Source organism: Microtus pennsylvanicus, chromosome 4, assembly GCF_037038515.1.
Source record: "Microtus pennsylvanicus isolate mMicPen1 chromosome 4, mMicPen1.hap1, whole genome shotgun sequence".
Lineage (NCBI taxonomy): Eukaryota > Metazoa > Chordata > Mammalia > Rodentia > Cricetidae > Microtus > Microtus pennsylvanicus.
Window position 1 is genome coordinate 87,340,857 of NC_134582.1, and position 24,547 is coordinate 87,365,403.

General features: G+C 41.4%; 1 protein-coding gene across 3 annotated transcripts in view; it reads right to left on the minus strand.

Annotated features, from left to right (window-relative positions):
* The window catches only part of Jarid2 (jumonji and AT-rich interaction domain containing 2), a 190,070-nt gene that overhangs the window by 27,171 nt on the left and 138,352 nt on the right, over nucleotides 1-24,547 (minus strand). For all 3 annotated transcript variants that reach the window (XM_075969774.1, XM_075969773.1, XM_075969772.1), the window contains 3 exons: nucleotides 23,240-23,409; nucleotides 13,635-13,811; nucleotides 2,896-3,131 (listed from right to left, as the gene is read on the minus strand). In XM_075969774.1, the coding sequence (XP_075825889.1) occupies nucleotides 2,896-3,131; nucleotides 13,635-13,811; nucleotides 23,240-23,409 (583 nt within the window). The remainder of the gene's footprint in view (nucleotides 1-2,895; nucleotides 3,132-13,634; nucleotides 13,812-23,239; nucleotides 23,410-24,547) is intronic.

A 24,547-nucleotide genomic window follows, 5' to 3' on the forward strand; every position in this document is an offset into this window, starting at 1 on the left:
TCTACTGTCCCAGCAAGAGAACATGAACTAAGACAGCCTCCTATCAACATTCTACATGGGATGAGGTAGCATGCACCCACCATGGACAAAGACAACCCAGCCCCCCTCCAAACTTCCCACTCCCCCAGACTAATTACTGTTGCGTTATGGAGTGCTGAAGAAGAGCTGTGACTGGAGATGAGCAGCAATGATCCTAGGCAAATGTAAGCCACGTACCCCTTGATTAAATGTCACCAGCATGAATCTTTGGACAAAAGTAAATAATCTGGAGATGCAGCTCAAATACGACTAACAAACTCAACAACTAACTATTCTTAATAAGACCTGTGGTTAAGAATACTGGTGGTGGTGGCGCACGCCTTTAATCCCAGCACTTGGGAGGCAGAGGCAGGCGGATCTCTGTGAGTTCGAGGCCAGCCTGGTCTACAAGAGCTAGTTCCAGGACAGGAACCAAAAAGCTACGGAGAAACCCTGTCTCGAAAATCCAAAAACAAAACAGAATGGTCGGTGACATCCAGAGCATAGCTACTCTTCCAGATGACCTGGGTTCAATTACCAGCAGCCACGGGGCAGTTCACAACTGGCTGTGCCTCTAGTTCCATGGGACCCGACACCCTCACACAGACTCACATGCACGCAACATACAAATTCACATAAAATAAAGTTTTAAAAAGATCACCTGCTTTATGTAATAGTGTAAAAATTTTACCATAACCAGACTAGAAAATAATCCATTACGTGACTGCTTGATAAGAAAACATAGCTGTTCCGACTATGGTCAATCCCCGTCTAATCTCGACTAAGTACAGTTCAACCTGAATAGGTACAACTGGATATGGGCACCTGGATGTTTAGAAAACGCATAAAACTCGGGCCTGTTCCAGGGAATACGTAGGATTCAGCTTGTTTGTCTCTGTATCTCTATCTCTACATCCTTTTTCCACTCTGCATCACAGGCAGAAACATATGGGACTGAGCTCGGCTCCAGCTCCTTTAAACCAACAGTAGTGGGAGTGGGCGGTAGCTGGTGTGCCACTGAAACAAACTAGAGCGGGCCCACCTTGTGTTGTGAGCCTTAGGAGTGCAAACATCAGGACCCCGTGTTTAGGAGGCAGCCCCAGCTACTGACAGAGCAATCATAATCAGGCTCAGCTGCCATCTCTGGAGAAAGATGATGTCTTTGTTTCATAAACCAGAGCCATTACTGACATCATGGTAAAATTACTTGTTCTCTCATGAGGCTTCAAAAGACTTAGAACGGTGGTTCCTCATAATATGGGAACCCCCAATCGTAAAATTCTTTGATTTTATTTCATAACTGTAATCTTATCAGTTATGAATCATAACTATCTGATGTGGACGATATCTGATATATGACCCCAAAGAGGGTCATGACCCACAAGTTGAGAACCACTGACTTAGAAGAATGGGGTCTTGATAAGACATAGAAACATAAAGTGGTCATGTTCACCACCTCAAACAAAAACCTAAATGCTTGAAAAGTAAAGATCAAGACAAAATACTGTGTGTGTGTGTGTGTGTGTGTGTGTGTGTGTGTGTGTGTGTGTGTGTGTATGTGTGTATGCATGCACGCGCACAAGTGCGTGTGCGAGGGGGATGGGGTGGGTCACGTGTGCATACATGCATTCGCACTTACTTGTATAAGCCTGTACAGCTCTATAAATGAATATACTCATTCACATTCAGGGACATATACTATGAACTAGTTACTGAGACCACAATTTGGAATACAGCCTGTAAAGAAATCTCTCCTGTCCCCTCACTACCCTGCTATGAACCCATCTTTAGAAATCACAGTCCTGGGGAAATTGCAATTCTGCCAAGATTACTGGGAAAGGGAAGCCATCAACGGACTGTGATCCCCTAGGACTAATCAACCCTACCATGGTTAGATGCATGAGGAGCCAATTGTTTGTTATCTGTTTTAGAGTAGCTAGCCCAGTCCTTCTTATGTGCCCCAATGGATCTGCCTGTATGACTATACTCCCTGCCTCCCAGAGCTGTTGAGAAAATATGGACAGGAAAATTTCCATAGAACAGCAATGGCCCAAGATGCAGGTCTTAAGAGTTACCCAAGACAATCTTGTTATTCAATCTTGTTAATACAGAACCTTCACAGCCAAGCGTATCTCATCCAATGTAGATGGTGCCGCAGTGTGCCTGCCTGCCTGCCTGCCTACTCAAGACACCTGCTGCAAGTCCTGGCCGAGAACAAGAGAGCAGGTGAGATGGGTCGGCAGGTAAAGGCTCTGGCATCTGATGAGTGGAGTGTATCTCTAGGACACAGATGTTGGAAGGAGAGACCCAACTACCGAATGTCATCCTCTCACCTCCATAGAAAAGCTTTGCTGCACACAAGGATACAAACACCAATAATTAGATGTACTAAATATAAGCCTTATAAGAAAATTTAAAAACAAAAGCAAGAAAATAGACCAAAATCATCCCAGACAAGCCTGTACCATCTCTAGGTTTATTTTAACACCGAACTCATGCCTCTCCAGCTAAAATGAGAAAGACAGTGGGTGTTCCCCACATTCGTACCTGGTGGAGCACTGGAACAGAAGGAACATTAAGAACACAAGCTACATTTCTCCACTCCCCATGGACTCTAATATCCTACCATGGAAGCTCAATCTTATTGTGTGAGCAAAAGGCATCCGGTTAGGGTTGGGGTTAGATCCAGGACGGAAAAGATCCACAAGTCCCACCTGGATCTTCATAAGGTTAAGAGCCGCACTTTGGTGAAGAGAAACTATCCCTGTCCACCTGTGTGGCGAGTCTTACTTCTCTAGCTTCTTTAGCCTGACTTCACTTTGTGAGCGAACTGAGCATTAGCTGGTAGACCAGAAAGCTCCTCACAATGAGGGTTACCTGTTTCCGTAAGTCCTGAGCCGACCGATGCAGAGGGGGAGGTTGGTGGTTAGCAGGAAGCCCCTTGGCCAAGGAGCCTGCAGAGGGGGTGGCTGAGGGCTGGGCCACTGAAGCCTGCTCCCTTCGGCTGTCTGCCCTGTGGTCCATGTGCTTCTCCTTCCCGGGAGTGGCCTCCTTGCTTTTGTGTTTTTGAGCGGGTTCTTTCTCCCGTGTTGACCTGTTGGAGCCATTGAAGACTAGAAAAGGGAGAGAGGGGAAAATGAAGTTATTGTCTTGAGTGGGTAACTATTCAAAAATTCTCCAGTGAAATGGGCAGTACCCAAAAAGTATCTGAAAGGAGATAAAACTGATTAAAAACGCTTTAGAAAATCTTAAGGAAGAATTCCTGTAGCTTAAAACTCTTTTTTTTAATCCATTAAAATAATCTTGCTAACGTAGGTGATTAGTCATAATAGCTTGTACCTAAAATCCTAACACTCAGGAAGCCAATGCAGAACTACCCTAATAACTTCAAGACCTCTGTGGGCTACACAGTGAGTTCTGGGCCAGCCTGACCTACAGAGTTTGACTGTCTCAAATAAACAAAAAATAGTTACACAGTTAAAAACAGTTAATAGTTAAAGACTAAAAACTATAGAAAAATTTATTCAGGCTATCAATGCTGTAATGTGCTAAATTTCCTCAGGTTACAAGGGGACTGTGCTGTGTGAAGCCCCATGCAAACAGAATGTTATTATTAGAAAGACAGTGTACTGGCTGCAATTGACCTACTGACCTTCATAGCTAGCATCCCTTTAGTGCGGAGGTGCTGGCAGGGTCTAGGCTCTCATCATCACTCCTAGTATCCCCAAACAAGACTGGATAGTATACATCACTAGCCTATAACACGTCACTAGCCTGGAAGTGACCCAAATCAATATTCAAAGTGCATTTACTACTTAATACAACTTGCTTTATAATACAAAAAGAAAATCAATTAAGGTATGTGAAGTCACTAATGTCAGGGACCATCTGTATGTAGTCACAGTCCAAGACCACCTGAAGATATCGAGAAGCACTGAATGAAATTTAAAGGCACATATACACTGTGCAACTACATGGGTAAGGCATGCAGTTGCAGTTGCTTTTATGACCTCCAGGTGGATAATGGGTGAGCTGGAGCTGTAAGCCAGCCCTATTCATTACTAAATCCAGAATCAGCACTATATCCCTGAATAAGCCACACTGATATTAAAGACTCTTTGGACTGTTCCCTACTTAGAATTTCTTGATTAAGTTATTATTTAACTATACTCTTAGTAGCAATTTAGAACATAGAAATACATAACTTAATATGTTTTCAACTATCAAGTAAAATCTTTAGAATCATGAATCTGCTTTCTGAACTCCAAAAGCTAAGAATGTTATCAGCTAGCCCTTGGAATCTAGAGATGGCCTGACATCCTCACCAATGTGCCGGTAGGATTTTTATTTATTTTTTTAAAGGTAAAGTTTCATTGTAAAGGTCTTGGTGACTTTGAAATCACTATGTAGACCACGCTGGTCTTGAGCTCACAGAGATCTGCCTTCCTCTGCCATCCACAAATTCCAATTGAAAGGAAAAGGCCCCACCTAAGGTGTCTTTTGTTCTGTAATTCAAAGGGTCACTGTAACAGACTTGCCCCCATTAGAGGGTATCTCACGTAGTGTAAAGACCTGGGCAAGGAGCTAAAGAGAGCAGCCAATTTTCCTTCACCAGTCCCTCACAAAACCTGGAGAGCACCTGTCTCCACACAGGCAGGCAGAGTGGAGAGCCTTTGATGCTGCTGCTTGCACCTCCACATCCTCTGACCTGCAAATACTTCCTTCTTTGGCCCTGGAAAAAGGTGTGTGGACTAGGCTAACCTCGGACTCATTTGCCCACCTTAAAAGCACATGTCACCATATTTAGCTTGCATTTTTCGGGTGCTAACTCTGCCTTTAAACTGCAAAGTTTAGAAAGTTCTCCCACCCATAAATATTGGAGATTGCTTCATCTGATTTTTTTCCCTTCTCACAACCTATGAAAGTGGATAATAAAATTATGTTTATGGTATAACATGATGTGACACACAGCTCTATGAAATGTTAAGCTAACGAATATGTTCCATATTCCCAAATATGCACTGACTTTGTAAAAACATTCATTTTTCATCTTCTTTCTATGGGTACAAAATTAAGCACTATTAACTGAAGTCATATTCACACAAATAGCTCTCCGTGGCACACAAAATTTTCAAAATTAAAATAATCTGAACTTCCTTCTAAGTCTTTTCCTCATTTAAGTGTTCAGATGTAACTCTTCTTTTGCATAGGATCTCTCTCCTATCTGGGTTAACTGCGAGCATCAATCTCAAAGGTTCTTCCAGGACCAGCAATTATATACTCAAAACAAACTTTAGACACTGAAATAAAGATGGTGTCTCATTGCTTCTCTGTTACACTAGATGCAGGGGAAATGGAGCAGCTATAATGTCTGCATTTACTCTAAGTGTAAGTAACTAGTCACTGTCAGAAACCATCAATCACACCCCACATCTGCAGCCTGGGTCTGCCTGGAACAAAGGAAGAGCATCATCTCTGAGGAGTCAATTAAGAAGGTACATGAATCCAGGCAATTCTTGACTGGATTTTTGACTAATTCCTCACTAATTTCATAAAGCAAAGAACATGGCTCCAATATCCTGAACTGCTTTCTTACTTCTCCTAAGAAAGACAATTAATTCACAGTCCACCCTGCTTCTGAGCACTAGTTTTATAGTCATTAATTTTATTCGAAGAGAGGGTGAAACAAAAATATTCTCTAGATTTATCCTATCATTCTTGGCTCTGATATTTATTATTGGGCAAGTGAGCTGATCCTTGGTTTCCTCATTTGTAGACTGAGGCTAACAGACGTTCCTGCAGACAGCCACTGAAGATTTAAAGGGGCCGTCTTAGGAAACTTCATCAGCATACCCGACTCAGTGTGCTCTAGCCTCCTTTCTTTCATTGCTGGTAGAGGACAGTTGGCCTGAGCAAGACCCATCACAACATGTGACCACTGAGGTTCATTAAATATGACACCTTTACCGTTTGCCTGCCAAGTACCCCCAGTTCCCACCCCACTTACTATGGATCTAGATAAAGCTTAGCACAGCCACCACTTGTCCCCCTATGTTACTCAATTTGCCCCTAGCATTGCTACTGGCTAGCTTGTCACCTGTCCAAGAATTCATGTTCTCATGTAAACACAAAGGGACAGGAGTGTTTATCTACTAATGCAATGACAATTCAGGGAAAAATGGGTTAACTGACAAGGAGCATACAGTCCTTTGCTAAAGAATCATGCCAGCAAACAGTTCTAAGCTGTGGACATCAAGTATGCCTTCCTGACCTAAAAAAGGAAGGTCCTTCACCACCACTGCCTGAATCTGAAAAGGAGAGAGGTACAACCCTCTGGTTCCAATGGAATGGACTTGGAGGACTTTCAACTATTAATCCTCCTTCCCAGGAAAACACTGGAAAGCAAAGATCTGGAACCAGAGCCGAGCTGTGCAATACTGGCTGCAGCGGGTGGTGAGGGAGGCCAGTGCTATCAATGCAGTTGAACTAACCAGCTGCTCTGCAAATTGCAGCAGCGTGCCTGCGAAGGAGTATTCTAATAAGATGTCCTAGGAAAGAGAAATGAAACAAACTGTGATTTGCAAACAAAAGATGCTTTTCAAATGAATCTGGCTGTAATGATCCTGCAATTTTATAGAGCAATATACCCCAATGGCAAACATACCCAAAAAGTCACATCGTGTGTTAAATGGGGAGAAAAGGGGAGGGAATGATTGGGAAAAGCCGATAAAGGCAAGGACAAGGTATATTTTGTGCTCGACAGCTCATTAATTTTAAGTGTCGTGGGAACCTGCCAGTTTTATTCCTCCAAGTAATTATCTTTTGTCTTAATTTGTAAGATTTTCAAGAAAGGAAGAAAAGGAAAAGAGAGGTTTAAAAAAAAAACCACTTCCCATTCTGTCTGTGAGCATGAGACAGAAAGGCATCAATGTATAGAAGCTCACTACAAACCGTCCCCAATTAAAAGAAATAATTGGACTAGCTTCTTTAAGCATCCATCACAACGAGCCATATTAGGAACCTGTATTGTCCTCAGATACAAATAGCTTGACATAATGAACAGAGACTGATATATTGATTTGTATACACTTTCTCTGAAAGTTAAATGCTCTATGGGGAAGTGTTTTCACACCATAATAAACAAAATCTGTAAATCTTAAGCCTGATATTTTCATTGAAGGTCACTTCATTCTTGAAAGGGAAAGATTTCTTTTTCCAACTAGGAGTGGAAAAGACACAAGGCAAGAGAAGTTTCTTTAGTAATGTCTTTTACTGCAATTATGTGAGGTGGAAAGCTACATTTCCATGGAGAACTTCACATTTAAAGTTCCCAAGAGTCCAACATGAATGATGCTGTCCATGAGCTCTGTGCACACACTGAGATGTGCGCAGGCTTAAGGCAAACCTATGAAGGAATGCCTAAAACCCTCACATACTCTGGCTGAACAACACTTGTCCCCGATTCCCTAAGGATAAACCAGCTGCCTCTCATCTGTCTTCCAAGTCTTGCTCAAGTATTTTGCATCAAATATACAATGTGTTGTGTGTTCTTCAGAGGACACTATGCAAATATAACATGGGTGATTTTTATGAAAGCTCTTGTTACAATGGCAAAAAGGCACATCTGACAAAAATCAATTCGTTTTAAAGAGAGCTGACAAAGCCAGCAACCTGGTCTCACACCCTGTCTTGCTTCATTACTCCTAATAAACAGGACAAATGCCAAGAGCAAGGAATTACTGGGTAAATGCAGTAATAAAGAAGTCCCTGGCATTTGATAGAAGTTCTTCCACATTTTAAGAATACTCCCTGTCTCGCTTGAGAGCCGATGTGAACAAGTCGGGAAACCCAGAAGCGCTATTCCAAAAACTTGCCCTGCTCATAGAAAAGCCCCAGGCAGCAGTCAAGAACTTCAAGACAGAACAGACACAACAGTCAAACTAACAAGAACATTGTCTAATACCATCCCTCTAGAAGAGGGCTTAGGGAGACAAAGGAATCGTTGTAGGACAAAAATTAAGAAGAATGCACTATAGAAAGGAAAAGAGATCCACCAGTTTCTGATAGCAAGCCAGGCATTTAAATGTAAGCTTCATGTTATTACAAGCTGTCCGGACTTGAACAAGGCACAGGCTCCATCAACTGGCTGGTATTAAAGCCTTGTTACTGTACAAAGGCTGACTTCCCTGGAGCCAGTTCAACTTTATAGAGCTTCTATTGTCTGAAGACAATGGGATGTCTGCTAACTGGTGCCAACATTTCAGGAGGATTTTACTGTAGCGTGTGGGTACTCTACCCTGGTTTGACCTGGGCCAAAACAGCTCAGTAACTCAGTACAGCATCATGGCTTAAAGCAGGAAGAGTAGGAAGAACAGTTCAAGTCCTTTTATGCATTCTGAGAACCATCACCAAGCCAAACTCACCAGTTAGTACCTTCAACACTCTCTGAGTAATTAGCTCAAGCATCTTAATCAAGTTCTATAGATTTGCTGTGTCTGCAAAACCAGACTGGGATTCTGTCTCACTCAGATGTTAGTGAGAAAAATGTAAGAGGAGAAAAATGTGTGCAGATAGTTTGCTTTGGATTATCCTTCCTCACACAGCAGATAAGGGCATAGTATGCAGCTCTGACTGGCCAGCAACTTGCAAAAAGACTCTTAAGATAAATGGTTTGTCCCTGAAAAATGGTTACCTGATTCTCTTCAACACAAACAGAACACTGATAACATTATGACTAGGTAACTAATGTCCACAACATTCCAGAAGGACCATGGGTAAAAATTGCTAGACAAAGGGATTCCCATACTTCACTTAAGAAAAGAGCAAACATGGATTATTCACAGAGGGATGGAGCATTAAATTGTACAGAATAAATGATCAGCAATTTTGCAGTTTCGTGGGGAGGGGGGCACTATGGAATTCTGTATCCCAAAGGGCAATCACATCTAAAGTAAATGTTAGTTCCTTGGGCAGCTGAGGATAGGGAACCTGAAATGACCCTATCCTATAGCCATACTGATGAATATCTTGCAAAGCACCATAGATAGAGACAGAGACCCACACTGGAGTACCGGACTGAGCTCCCAAGGTCCCAATGAGGAGCAGAAGGAGGGAGAACATGAGCAAGGAAGTCAGGACCATGAGGGGTGCACCCACCCACTGAGACAGTGGGGCTGATCTATTGGGAGCTCACCAAGGCCAGCTGGACTGTGACTGAAAAAGCATGGGATAAAACCGGACTCTCTGAACATGGTGAACAATGAGGGCTGATGAGAAGCCAAGGACAATGGCACGGGGTTTTGATCCTACTTCATGTTCTGGCTTTGTGGGAGCCTAGCCAGTTTGGATGTTCACCTTCCTAGACCTGGATGGAGGGGGGAGGACCTTGGACTTTCCACAAGGCAGGGAACCCTGACTGCTCTTTGGACTGGAGAGGGAGGGGGAGAGGAGTGGGGGGATGGAGAGAGGAGTGGGGGGATGGGGAGAGGGGCGGGAGGAGGGGGAGGGAAATGGGAGGGTGGGAGGAGGTGGAAATTTTTTTTTCAATAAAAAATAAAAAAAAAACAAAAAAAAGAATTCTGGCTCACCTTTGAACTTGAATAAACAATCACAACATACTAGGATAAAGACCCTGAAATGTGGGTATACTCTGTTAATAAGGCCCATTATATAAAGTATAATGGTCAAGGGAAATCACCAACTTCAGAATAAAAATACAAACCTACGGTGTGAAAAGTTTGAAAATGCAGTTTGGCAAAAACTTAAGTCATTCTTATAAAGGAGAGTGCAAAGAGAATCAGGAGTCCAAGGTCAGCCTCAGCTTGGAAGCTCATAGAAATCCCGACCTGTTATGCTACAGTGGTAACTTTGTACAAGGAATGCCAGGTCCATAATTCCACTGGTTCTAGGAACCAAAGTTTGGCTCAGGCATTTTTGGATCAAGCTACATGTCCAGGAGTACAGGAAGTAGCATTGTACAATAAAGATCCCAGCACCAGACCCAAGTAGGGTCAGTCTCAAAGCCCTGAACTATACATATACACACATACATGCATACATAGGCACAAATACCTTAATTAGGTAATTAGGTACTGACCACAGTCTTATTTGTTTGGGACTGGGTTGGACCAGGGCTGAGAGGGCTGGTGGCAGCAGCAATCAAAGACAGATTTCTTGTGTCAGGCTACTGTGGACTAGAACAAATTCAGCCTCCTAGACCACCAAGGCTATTCATAACTCAAGGCCAATTTCTGGATGCAATGTATGTGAATGTATTTGGTTTCATCTAGAAACTTGCCCAGATGAACTGGAGAAGCTGATAGGAGCAGAAGGCAGACCCTAGCCCAGGTATAGCTTGTGATCACTACGGACCCTGCTCAGGACACTATGACAGTCACTGTTTGTTAAGTGCAAAACTTCCACTAAAACTGTGGGACTCTGTCCAGCTGGTCTGTGGGTGTGCGCTTTAAGTTGCTGAATGGACCAGAGGAATACGAACTTTAGACAAGGAGAAGAAACTGGGATTAGTGGGAGAGCTACCACGGAGACAGCTCACAAAGCAGCTGTGGTGAGGTGGATTCTCAGCATATACCAAGCATTTGAGGCACATGAACGTTCTAGAATTCTCCTAGCAAATCTAGGCATCCAGATATTTTTTCCAATTACAGGAAAAGTTAATGACGGTGGCAAATACGGCATGTACAACCAGGTAAACTTCAAGAGACAGGCTAGGTGGAGGCATCTCTTTGAAGAAAATTAAATCTATACCATAGAAACATCTAGGATACAGCTTCAGAAGAGGCTTGGTTTCTAAAACATACTAATTACTATGCCAAGTGGCCTGTTAGGGGAGATGAACTTCATAACTCTAGAAGCATTGCTGATCCTCTAAGATAAGCTCCAGCCTTACAATCCCCTTTTCTTTTCTTTTGATGGGGGGGGGGGGGGGGGTCCAGGGTGGGAGGATAGCCCCTTGCCTCAATAGGAAAAGTGTGACTGCCATTGGCTAGAGGATTTCCTATGACCACTTTCAACTGAAGCAATAGTGTCTTTCCTGAATATTTTCCTGACTCTGCTCCTGGCAATCCCCTCCACCACTTCAGATGGAGGGGGCTCATGAGTGCTCGAATGTAATGACAACACATTAATGCAGAAAACTTCTGCAAATGATTGTTTTATGGCCATGCACCCAGTGGGAACCCAAAAGCAATAAAATAATTCCAGCTTGGATTCCAATGGCATGTTGTTTAAAAAGAGTCCTGAGAAATATCCCTCTTCAGAAAAAAGATGTGCATAAAAAGGAATAAAAATCTTTCCTGTTCCTTCTAATTTTTTCTAAAGGAAATAGAAAACAAACAAAACAAAAACCATTTGAGTAATTAAACTAATGAACTTCCACCAAGTTATTCTGAAGGTCACAAAAGCCTGCAGATCATTCCAAACTCAATAAACCCAACTAGTCCACTTACCTACTAGTGATGAAACAAAAAGAGCAAAACAATTAGAAACACCTTTTAATATCTAAAAAAGTTCCGAATATAAACTTGTATGATACAAGTTTATTTAACATGTTTAGCAGTTTTATTGTGTCTTATTTCAAAAGCTCTACTGCAGGCACCATTTGATGCTCTGAACGTGGGGATATTCAGAGATGCACTTCTGAAAGGGATGTCCCTGGGCTCGCTATTTGTTATTGTCACCATTGAGCTGTGATCCAAGGTTGAACTGTAAAGCTGTCCAGCTCATTCCAGATTGTGTATTTTAATCAATAAGTCCATTTCAATTAGGATGGCAATGCTTGTGAAAAAAATGGGAGACATGTGTCATGTTTTCAGGAATAAGCTTCTATCAAGAGACAATTAAATCTTCCAGAATTTTAGTGCTCAGGTTTGTTTTTGTTTTTGTTTTTCAAGACAGGGTTTCTCTATAGCCTGTTCTGGAACTAGCTCTTGTAGATCAGGCTGGCCTGGAACTCAGAGATCCACTTGCCTCTGCTAGGATTAAATGTATGTGCCACCACCACCACCACCCAGTTGTGTTCAGGTTCTTAATCTAAAAATGCTGATACACTCAGCTCAAGAAAAGGATGAAAAATGTGGTCACAACGAGGTTCTTCTTTCCTGTCAGTTTCCAAGAGACCAAGTGCCCTGCCACCAAGCAGCCATGAAGACAGTCTCCAAGTGCATTTCCACAAAAACAAAGTCAATCAGGAAGAAGCACTGCCTGTTTGGGCTCTTGACATTTCAAAATAATGCAGTAAAAGCTAAACTGTTCCAAAAAGCTTCTTTACTGCACTATGTACTTATCTCCCTGTGTCCCGGTGGGGTGACCTGTCCAGACAGGACACAGGTTTTTCTGGGTTTTCTGACTTGTCTCAGCACTGTAGCATACAAAAGAGAGCTGAATACCAATCAGATAAGAGAACTAGAAAAGTGTGGAAAGTAGCTTACTTACCCCAATTTGTCTCTTACCAAAAATCCCCCACCCCACCAAAAAACAAACAAACAAACAAAAAAAACCTGAGGCATCATCGGGCACACAGTAGAGACGATTTCCCCTAGCATCTTCCTAGCAGAGACCTAAGGAAGCAGGTACACATGCACACTGAAGGTGAACCAAGATCCTAGGAAGTGGAGATCATCTAACTCAATGTTTCAATTTCATAGAAAAGAAAAATGAAAAGGAGGCACCCTTTTCACCCATAAACTATTCTAAATCTAATGTGTTCAGGCAGTAAGAGAGCATATTCTAACCAAAGACCATTAACGAGCAAACAAACTAACGAACACGCATAGGCACATTTACCAAGAGCAATCTGAAGTTAAAAAACTACGTCAGAAGAGGCATGCAGCAGGACACAATATCATTTGGTATAGTGGAAAATCTAAGAGCTGGCCCCATTGGTGGGATACCAAAGAGGGTAGCCTAGGAAACAGTGCTATGCGAAGCTAATGAAATCTGGAGCTCTGCAGTGTTCTCAGAAAAGAATCCGGGAATCTGAAAAAAACACCTTTGAAATCCAGTAGTATCAGTCTTGAACATCTCTCTCAGCGCAACAATTTAAAATTTAAAATTAGCAATCTCCTTATTCCTCGTACCTATCAGGGCATATAAAACTTCTCACCCGTAGTCACAATTACACTCCCTAACACTTATACTCTTAAGACAGGAGGGCAGCGGGCTACCATCACATGCCCTGTACACACCCTCATCCAGGCACTTGAACCTGAATGCCAATGGAAAGGCAGCTCTCTCAATCAATAAGTATCCATGTTGTGACCTAGAAGATGGACCAGTGGGGTAAAAACATTTGCTAGTCCATGATTTAAAAGATGATCACAAAACTTTGGCATCTTATTAGCAATCACTATTAATTGTTTCCTCTTCTGGTGCATAATCTGTACTTCATCTGGCAATTATAATCATTTCCACATAGAACGTCTTCATTTTTTTAAACTAGAATACTTTCGAGCTATACTAAGTTCTTTGTCCACAAAGGGTCTGGTACTTAAATGCCCTGAAGAAATCTGGCTGATACCTACATTGACACCCTTCAAAATTTATTCTGAGATCTCACACAAAGTCTGCTTACTACTACAGCCTGAATGATGACTTACCATGTCCATTGTGTACATGTTTATGGGTTTTTCCTTTCCTGGGGGTGGACTGGCACGAAGATGAAGCATTGTTGTTGGCTGTTTTGACATCTTCTGTCTCGTCATCATCTTCTTCGACATCCTCCTCGTCCTGAGAGCTTCCAAAATATACCATACTGCTGGGCAGCGCAGGAGAACCTGGTGGAGTAAGACATGTAATACAGCTCATCAAACACCGATCTTGACCCTTCCAGAAAGAGGATTCCACAGGAGAGGTTTACAAAGTTAGTACCCTAACCGCATGCGGATCACATAAAACAAAGCTAGTCATCGCTGCTAGCTGCTACCACTTTTAATTTATTTCCAATACTCCCTAGGAAGTACAACTCCATCTGCCTCCTTTAGCAATTTCAAGCAAAACCCACAGAGGGGGATAATACCATTCATCAAGCACAGCAAATTAAAATTAAGAATCATATCTGCAACGTTCCCACAGAAAACAAACCACAAACAACAGCAAGGAATGAATTACACAAGAAACTTGTGAGTAAAATGAAAACATCCACCCAAGTTGTTGGGGGATTACTCTACAATTATTAATGGGGAGGGAGAAGGAATTATTTTTTTCCAAGGTTACTTTCTTATTATCTTAATATAAAAGCCAGGTATAGATTACTCCCAACACATCAAGCACTTACAAACTAGTCTGAGGTTATACTAGGATATGGTAATATTAAAATAAATTCCTTGGACTGGAGAGATAGCTTAGTAATTAACAGCACTGGCTGCTATTCCAGAAGCTAGGTTCAATTCATAGCACCCACAGGGAAATACTTTCTGGTTCCAGGGGCTCAAGCTCCATAGGTGCCAAGTGGTGTACAGACATAAATGCATATGCATACACATAAAAATAAACTCCAATAAAACACTCATAAAAGTGTGGAGATAAAAACAAAGTGATTTACTCAAAAAAATATTGCCATCTTAGCAATGAAATAAAAGTTGTTAACCCCACAGGAAGGTCACTCTCAAATACAAAAACAGTCTACTTCTCCCTTACCAAGCAAAGCCAAACTAGAGGAAGATACAATTAAATCACTGATATGCTGTCTGAAATCAGAGAGCAGAGGTAAGGACTTGGTTTCCCTCCCCATTAAACACCACCAAGTACCATAAGGAGTAATTTTAAAAGTTCTTCTTATATACAACTTTCCTGTGTATGCCCCAAAAGGAAATCTCAAACATCCTCCCAGGGTTGGAAATACAACTCAATCTCCAGCATACATATGGTAGCTGACAATACTGCCTACCTCTAGTTCTGAGGGATCTAGTTTCCGCTTCTGACCTCTAAGGTACCTACTGGAGAATATTATTTTACGGTCTATTGCTTTTGTTTATGTTGCATTTGTTTAACTCTGTGAAGCTGTGATTCTTTGCCTGTCTAAAATACCTAATGGTCTAATGAAGAGTTGAATGGCAAGTAGCGAAGCAGGAGCAAGGGTAGGTGGGCCTGGCTGGCAGAGAGTATATATAAATAGAAGAAACCAGGACAAGGAAAAGCAAAAGGACATGGACAGCCACCCAGCTACACAGCAAGCCATAGAGAAAGAAGTAAAGAAAGGTATACAAGCTGGGTGGTGGTAGTACATGACTCTAATCCCAGCACTCTCAAGAGGCAGAAGCAGGCATCTGCGTGAGTTCGAAGCCAACCTGGTCTACAAGAGTGAGTTCAAGGACCCCACCTGGAAAAACCAAAGATTAAGGTAATTAAAATGATTCCCAAACAGAAAAACACACAGTTAGGGGGTTGGTGTCTATTTCTTCCCCATAGTAGGATTCAAGCCCACTACAGCAATGACACTAGGAACAAGAGAGGCATTAAAAAGCTACTCTCAAGGTGGCCTCTTCTTGTGATGATTCAAGCAGACCCTCATTGGAGTGTTAACATATAAGAGTTGCTAATTTACCACTAAAAATATGTGCACTTTCCTTAACAACCACTCATTTGAAATGATGGATGAAAGTGAACCTATGGAGAATTAAAGGTGTATGTGTGGTCATAGTGAAAGGGGTTGCTGATGTTTTGTTTCTGTGTGGAACAAGGAAGTGGTTCATATTCAATAATGATAAATAGTATTGTATTAAAATTACAGCACATTATTCTCTCCTGATAATTCAAGTGCATTAGCAAATGTGTAAAAATTGAAGAGGAGGAGAAGGCAGAAGGAGGGATGGGAGAGGGAGGGGGAAACGGGAGGTGCACTCTGGATCAGACAGGAGGAACCAGAGTACAGAATGCATCTGTGCTTTGCAGAAGCTGTATTTCATTACTTTTCAAAATTAGCTGGCAATGTCTCCACAATATTTACTGAAGTGCAAACCAAATGTTTTCATCTGGACAAAAATCAAACTGTGGTATGTTACAACCACAACAGAAATCATTTTAATCCAAAAGCTTGCTTTTTCTAATTTGGGCTTTGGTTTCTATAAAGTAGGATCCTTCTCCGTGAATTATGTACAACGACCATCCCCTTCCTTGCCACTCACTCAACCAGTTCTTAATCTTCAAAAGCAAACAAAGCTCGCTCTGTTTTGGAAAGGCCCTAGAGGGCTTCCTTTGCACACAGTCCTTTAGGTGGAGAGGAAGGGACTGGATTTTGACACAATTAACAAGAGATGTTCACTGAGTTGAAACCATTTCTCGTGGTTCCACAAAATCAGAAGCTGTAGACAGCAAAAGCAGCTACAAACATTATTCCATGAATCCAATGACATACATGCCAGACTCATTCTACACACTTCGACTTTTACATATACACTGAAACTCCAAGATGAAGGTTCTTTAAAAGAACATAAGGCAACTACCAGAATGTTCAATCTCTGGTGGTCCTTCCAGGCCAGCTTCTACAATCCCAAGGGATGGAGGAGATGGGCATATATACCTATCTTCCACATGCTAGTCTTTTACTTTAGAGGGAATCATGCTTATATTTTACTGATGATTTATTTACTTATGATTTATTTATGTTCATGATTTCTCTCCATTTGTGGCAATGCTGAACTGCTATCACTTCTAAAGCAAAAAGAAATTATACTTTAAATTGCGTCAATATAAAAGGAATTCATCAAGTTATAGGAGACACCAAGTGTATGTATGTCTGTGTGATGTTAGGGGTACCAGCTTTATCCAAAAGAAAGCCAATCCCTTATTGAAAAGAGACCCACTTGCCAATCAGGAAAATGGTCTCTATGGTACCCGGCTCTTGGTTCTGGAAGACAATTATGAGGTGTGAACAGTATATTTATCCAAAACTACTCTTATGACTGTTGTGGAATCACTATGTGAATATATTTTGTTGTGACTGGTTTAATAAAGAATATGACTAGTCAGTAGCTGAACAGAATAAAGTTAAAGCAGGAAAGCCAGACTAGAAGAATGCTGGGAGGAAAAGGGGCAGAGTATGGTGTTGCCCGACAGACACAAAGGGAACCAAGACATGCTGGAAGACGGGTAAAGCTGCGAGCCATGTGGCAATACACAGATGAATAGAAATGGGTTGCCAAACGGTGGTGGAGCATGCCTTTAATCCAAACACTTAGGAGGCAGAGACAGAGCTTTGTGAATGCTAGGATAGCCTGGTCTATAGGTTCCAAAGCTACAGAGAAACCATGTCTTCAAAATAAAAAATTAATTTACACTTTAAAAACAACTTAGTAACAAGCCTGAGCTATTGGCCTAGCATTTGTAATTAATATTAAGCTGCTGAGGGACAGGAAAATTCTGCCTACATACAACCACAAGGGTGTATGGCAATACATGCAGTGGCACTCTGAACACCTCACAGGAAAACCCTATTAGGCTATTTCTTCAAAAATAACTCATAAATTATACAATTTGTCATTCAGCCTGATGATGTAGCTCAGTGACTAAACATATCTGCTGCCTGAATTTCATCCCAGGACCCATGCTGGTTGAAAGAAAGAAAAGAAAAAGCTCTCCACAAGTTGTTCTCTAACCTAATTTGTGAGTCAACCATTACTCTGATTAAATTAACTTAATTTAAAAATAGAACATTCTTATTATATAAATGAGGGGATAGGCAAGTCTATCTTCTTTCCCAAATGGGATGTAAACAAGTCAGGCTCTAGAGGATTGCAAACATGAAGAATGATCTATCTCCAAAGTTAGAAAAGCAGCCAAGCTTCTGTAGAGCAGATAGCCCTGTTCACTCATTTGAGACCAACAGCATGGGAGGTGACAACTTCCTAGACATCTTGGTGCTGGCCATGTAATCCCTAACATAGCAAATTCCTTGACTGGAAGTCTGGATTATACTGCCATGTCAATGAAAGGTAAAGGATTCGACATTCAGAATGGGCACCGTGTCCATCAATGCCCTCTGTACAAGTGTAGCTTCAAGTACAAACAAAAATAGAGAAATATTGATGGGACGTGCCTCACAAAAGGGACCATTTTGACCAATAAAGTTCAGTCATCAATAACTAACTCAATCTCTTTCTCTCTCTTTCCCACAAGTCTGGGGTGTCTCAGTGTGAAGAAACCACAGCATACAGTAGCTACTATGATGGTGTACAGTATACATACAGTATACAGTATACATACAGCACAGTAGCTACTATGATGGTGTACAGTATACATACAGTATACAGTATACATACAGCACACAGTAGCTACTATGATGGTGTACAGTATACATACAGTATACAGTATACATACAGCACACAGTAGCTACTATGATGGTGTACAGTATACATACAGTATACAGTATACATACAGCACACAGTAGCTACTATGATGGTGTACAGTATACAGTATACATACAGCATACAGTAGCTGCTATGATGGTGTACAGAATACATACAGTATACATACAGCATACAGTAGCTACTATGATGTGTACAGTATACATACAGTATACAGTATACATACAGCATACAGTAGCTGCTATGATGGTGTACAGTATACATACAGTATACAGTATACATACAGCATACAGTAGCTGCTATGATGGTGTACAGTATACATACAGTATACAGTATACATACAGCATACAGTAGCTACTATGATGGTGTACAGTATACATACAGTATACATACAGCACACAGTAGCTACTATGATGGTGTACAGTATACAGTATACATACAGCACACAGTAGCTACTATGATGGTGTACAGTATACATACAGTATACATACAGCACACAGTAGCTACTATGATGGTGTACAGTATACATACAGTATACATACAGCACACAGTAGCTACTATGATGGTGTACAGTATACAGTATACATACAGCACACAGTAGCTACTATAATGGTGTACAGTATACATACAGTATACAGTATACATACAGCACACAGTAGCTACTATGATGGTGTACAGCCTGAGTAGCTCCTAGCCACAAAAAACAACTAGCACAAGCTGAGAAGTGGAAATAAGGAAACCTAGACTTGTGAACTTCCAGTTGCTATAAGCCATCAAGTCTGAACATGAATTTATGATTTATGCAAAGCTTTTTCAGATTTCAAGAGACACTAAGCCATTTTCTGCATGCAGGGCAAAGGCAACAATAACTTCAGAGGAACCAGTGGTATGAAATGCACTAAGCCAGCAAGGTGTCTGGGTACCACAACAACAATACAAGCACTGATAGAATTCCAACCCCTCCTTCCCATATACTTTCCTTCAAAGAGTTCCAAAAGGCTCAAGGAACACTAAGTGAGACACTGAGGAGAAAGACAGTATTCTGGAACATACCACTGAAGCCAGACCAGCCACCTGACAGTGGGAGTGAGTTTGTTTTACCTGCATGCAGGGCAAACCTGGTTGGAGGCCAGCTGGCCTGAAGCCTGGCCTCAAAGTCAAGGTCTCAGGGCAATCATAAAAACATTCATCTTTCTCTGATCAAGAACTCTGGGGTTTCTGATTGCTTCATTACTAGCAGAGAAACTATAGTATGTGTGCTACAGTGCCTTGGGGAAAGCAGACGCTGGCAGGCTAACCACAGAAGCCAGCAAAGCATACTGAATTCTGTACTCGAAAATTAAGAAGAAATAGCTCACAAAAGTGACCTGAAAACCCGTTTACCACTAAGACAGCCTGTCTTCCTCCCCAAAGAGTATTTTCCCATTTTCCTCAAGAACGTTTGCTATTAGCAAACACCATGCTCATTGCAATTGGGAGATTAATTCCTTTCTTGCAGGCAATTAACTCTAATTATATGATCTTTCCTTTTAAACCACCCCAGACTTTTGCACTGCCCTTTTGACAATTCTCCTCCTCAATACCCAAGGCCAGTGACACAACAATGTATACCTTCTGGGTAGGGATAGACATTGTCTACATATAAAACTCCACTGCTGAGCTGCCAATCATTACCTAGACAGTTTATCTGAGAATCCTTTTGAGACTACCCAGATCTCAATCTAATCCTCTGACCTCCTTGGCAGCTCTATAAAACAGCAAATAAATGTACCTGGACGGCCGCCTCTCAGACAGTCACTAGAACCCATTTCACACCTACTAGTTTTAGTTTAATCCCTAGCAACTCTGACTACAGAAACCCTATTACCCACAGGCTGAATGGGGTTAAATAAATCAGCAATCCAATACCCAAGCATCCGTAGAGGGAGAGCTAGTAACGCCCCTCACTGGCCTCAGACTGCTGTTGCCTGGGCATGGTAGTCAATCCTTCCCCTAATTGTTGTGGCGGTTTCACTCCCATACCTCCAGAGACTCCCCCTTCCCTGGGCAGAGCTGGGAGCCTGCACTGTGGTAGCCATGGTCATAAGAATGGACTGTGTGCTGTCTATGTTTCATGAGTCCCCTTCAGGAATCCTCCTCATTTGTAGTGCCCCATAAAAAGAAAAATGTAAATAACCCGCCATTGCTCTGCAACATTAAGCTCTTTTAAATCTCTTAATAATTATGGTCAGAACAAAGACAGGAAGACAGAACTCATTAAGAATAACGAGATTCGTGACAGGAAAGGCAGCCACGGTACTGCATTGCCTCCTGCAGCATACATACAAGGATCTTTCCCCAAGCGCACCCTTGGAAGATACAAATTATGCCTCTGGCAAGAAACGTGCTCCCCTTCAGAGCAGTTATTTAAAGATAATGAACAACAGCAGGGCAAACATTTCAGGTCCTGCTTCAGTATTCATTCCACCCTGCTTCTTTAAGTTCTAGGGTGTGACATAAAGTAGGAGAGGAAAGAGAAGCCCTGCTAGTTTGGCTGACAGTATCACAGTGCACTGAAGCTAACCCAAATCACTAGGTTGTATGGACACTAACTACAGCAATCCTTATCCTTAAAGGAGTTTTCTAGAGAGCTCTTTGGCTCTAGTGTTACCAATGATGGAAAACAAACAAGGTTTAAAGAACTCTAATCATTGGCTTTCCTGTGGCCCCATCACTTAGTCAATATTCCAAACTATTCAGGAAAATACCTGAAACCTGTAGAAATGACTCAAGTCTTCAGTCAAAAATATTCCTTCCATGTATTTTATTTATCCCTGACATTCCTCTTTAAAAATTAATAATTTTCCAAATGTTGGGGGCTGGAGACATGTCTAGATACTTCCTATCCCCCAGATCAATTTGCTGTACACCACCTACATTGGGCAGCTCACATAACCTGGAACTACATTCTCAGAAAATATACAAGGGTATCTATTCTTTGAGGGTACCTGAGAGTGTGTGCTTAGCACACGGGCTCATATATGCACAGGGGAAGGAAGCGTGGGATTTTGAAAAAGTGAGACCAATTTCTCCCACACTGTCATCTACAGATGGCTGTCTACATTCTTCAAAGGAAGAAAGACAGAAAGCAAGCAAACAGGCAAGCAGACTAAGAAAAATAAAAGGTTTCCAAACTGTTGTGTGCCTAAAAATGCTACAGATTGCATAGAGGTTGACATAAACATATCACACTGTGAATCCAGAATTAAACAAATTTCATAATTTCCACAATACTTAACACAGAAGGTATATAGTTACTTTTAAAAAAAGAATGAGATATACTTTCATGACATAATAAAAAGTTTAACAACTTTTGTACCTTAAAACTCCAATTCAAATAATTATTGAAGAAGCACATCATCTACACAGCCCCATATGCTACAAAATACAAGTTTTCCATACCCAAAGCCATTACATTATAAAATAACAGTAGGGTCCACCGAGGATCAGGATAGGCAGGGTACAATATCTATCCTCTAGGGCTTAAATAATTCAACAAAGAAACTTATGAGAAATCTGTCTAAAAGAAAAGACTTTGAAAACTAACTTTTAATAGCTGAGATGAAAACCTGTAAGAAAAATAGAAAAGGAATATAATAAAAATCCACATGGTAAGCCAGCTAAGAAAAAGCAAAATGTTTTAGTTGCCTGGTTCTGTAGGTAGAGGAAAACAGTCATTGGTCCGGGGCTCACTTATTTAGAGCTTTGCTAAAAATGCGACTGGCTATATAAAAGGTTAATACTGAAATCTCAAGGCTGTGTGCATGGTAAAATTTTATTCAAGTGTTATTATTACATACCCCACCCCCAACCACTTACAATAGAGGAGATAGAATTTTTAAAACAATTCACATACAGAAAAATATGGTACATGCAGACAAACACACTCTGCTCTACTTACTGTTGCTCAGACAATCCTTGATTCTTACCCATCTTCAATGCCTAATTACAGTTCTTTCTTGTTAAGATTCACATAAACTCCATGATGACAAAGCAAATTTCCATTATCTTAACACCAAAATCATTTTCCTAGCTGGTTGTGGTAGCTCATACTGTTAATCCCAAAACTCAGAAAGCTAAGTTTAAAAAAATAATTAAAAAACAAAAACAAAAAAAGCTTCTGAGGCTTTGAGGCAGGTCTAGATAGCATCATCAAATCCAGGTATGCCAGACAGAGTCCGACATTCTCTATCAAAAACACAAAAAGTGGCTCAGGGGTTAGAACATAGGCTATTCTTGCAGAGGACCTGGGTTCAAGACCCAGTACCCACACATTAGGTTACAACCATCTATAACTCCAGTCCCAGGTGCCTCAAGTACTACATATATGTGGTACACTTGCATGAGCGCAAGCAAAACACCTAAATACGCACACAAAAAAAGCAGAAGAAATCATATGTGGAGGCTGGAGAAATGGCTCAGAGGCTAAGGTCACTGGCTGCTCCTGAGTTCAATTCCCAGCAACCACATGGTGGCTCACAAACATCTATAATAAGACCTGGTGCCCTCTTCTGGCCTTCAGGCATACATGCAGGCAGAACACTGAATATACAATAAATATTTTTTAAGAAAATGAACAAAATATATGGCATTTACACGCACAGGCACGCACACATACGCATAAAGAAGAAAATAAGCAAAAAACTGGATAACCGGGAATGGTGCCACGCATCTTTTTAACTCCAGAACTCAGAAGGTGGAGGCAGGCAGATCTCTACAAATTCAAAGCCAGCCTCATATACACAGAATTCAGCAAGGGTTACATAGTGAGGGCCTACCTTTACAAAACAACAAGAACCTACCCTCAAATCAAACAGAGAAATGAGGATAACACTGTGATATCATCTGTACTGCAAGCTTACCTCGAAGGCAGAGAAAGGTAAGGAAGTCTTCTGTCTTAGGCTTCCTTTTAGAGAGGTCAGAAATTTGAGTAGCTGGCGGGGGTAGCAAAGGCTCCACTATCTTCACTGGAGTTGTGCTGGGACTATTCGGCTGGGATTGAGCAAACTTTCTTTGTGCTTGCAGCCTGGGCCTGCAACAGCAAAAGAAAACTATATTAAGCAGAGACTGGAGGATACAGTCCTGCATATGCAGCAATAAAACCATGATACAGGAGGAAATTAAAGATAATCTCTCGAGCAAACTCTTAGGAATTAAATCTCTACATCTCTCTCTTACTCTCATAAACCACTGCGTGCTTTATTGCTCAGTAAATCTGTCTAAGGGACTATTGTTTTATGTGTAGGCATAAAATGTGTGTACACTGTGTGTGGAAAGAGATGGAGACAGGAGGACCATCAGGACAATGTTAGCACAGACTACAGAATGTCTCAAAAACAAGGGGGGAAAGGTTTTAGCACAAGAGACGAGCTGTCCTAATGACCTCAGGCCACACATTGAACAGTACTAGGTTTCCATCCACTATTTCTCAAGTAGACATGATTTCCTTCCCTTATTGTGCCCGAGACCTAGTTTACTTCTCTCTGCCTCAAATAAACAAGTAACCCACCTATAATCCTGAATTTAGTCATAACTGGGAAATATAGTTCAGTGGCAGAGTGAACTTTACCACGCAGTAAGAGCCACTAAGATGGCTCAGTGGTTAAGGTGTTTTCATTACAGGCCTAATCCACAGGACTCGGAAACTGTTCTTTGATCTACACACCCTCACTGGTATATGGAGGTGCGTGAGTGTGTGCAAGCTGGAATTAAAAGACTGTGCGTAAATGGTCCCCAAAACAGCTCCAGGCTAGTGTTTATGCCTGGTATTTGGAATAAGTGTTCAAAGCCTAGGTGTGTAGAGGGGTGTTAATAAGCTCCCCCTAGCTGTACGGGGGCAGGGGGGAGGACAAGAGAGGAAAAAGAATGAAGTCATGTATGGAACAGGCAGACAACACTCCAAGTCTGGTGTTTCTGATGGAGAAATAAGAAGCATGCTAACTTTTTTTAATAAGTTCTTTTTATTTTATTATTGATTTTATTGAGCTATACATTTTATGTGTTCCCTACCTTTCCCCTCCCCTTCAACCCTCTCCCATGGTTCCCAGAAGCATGCTAACTTTTAAAAGGAACTGGGTGATTTGTATCTCAAAAGTCAGATTCAGTCATCCTAAAAAGCAATGCAGAAAGAAGGTAAGACAAGACTTCCATAATTGTTTTTAAGGACCAGG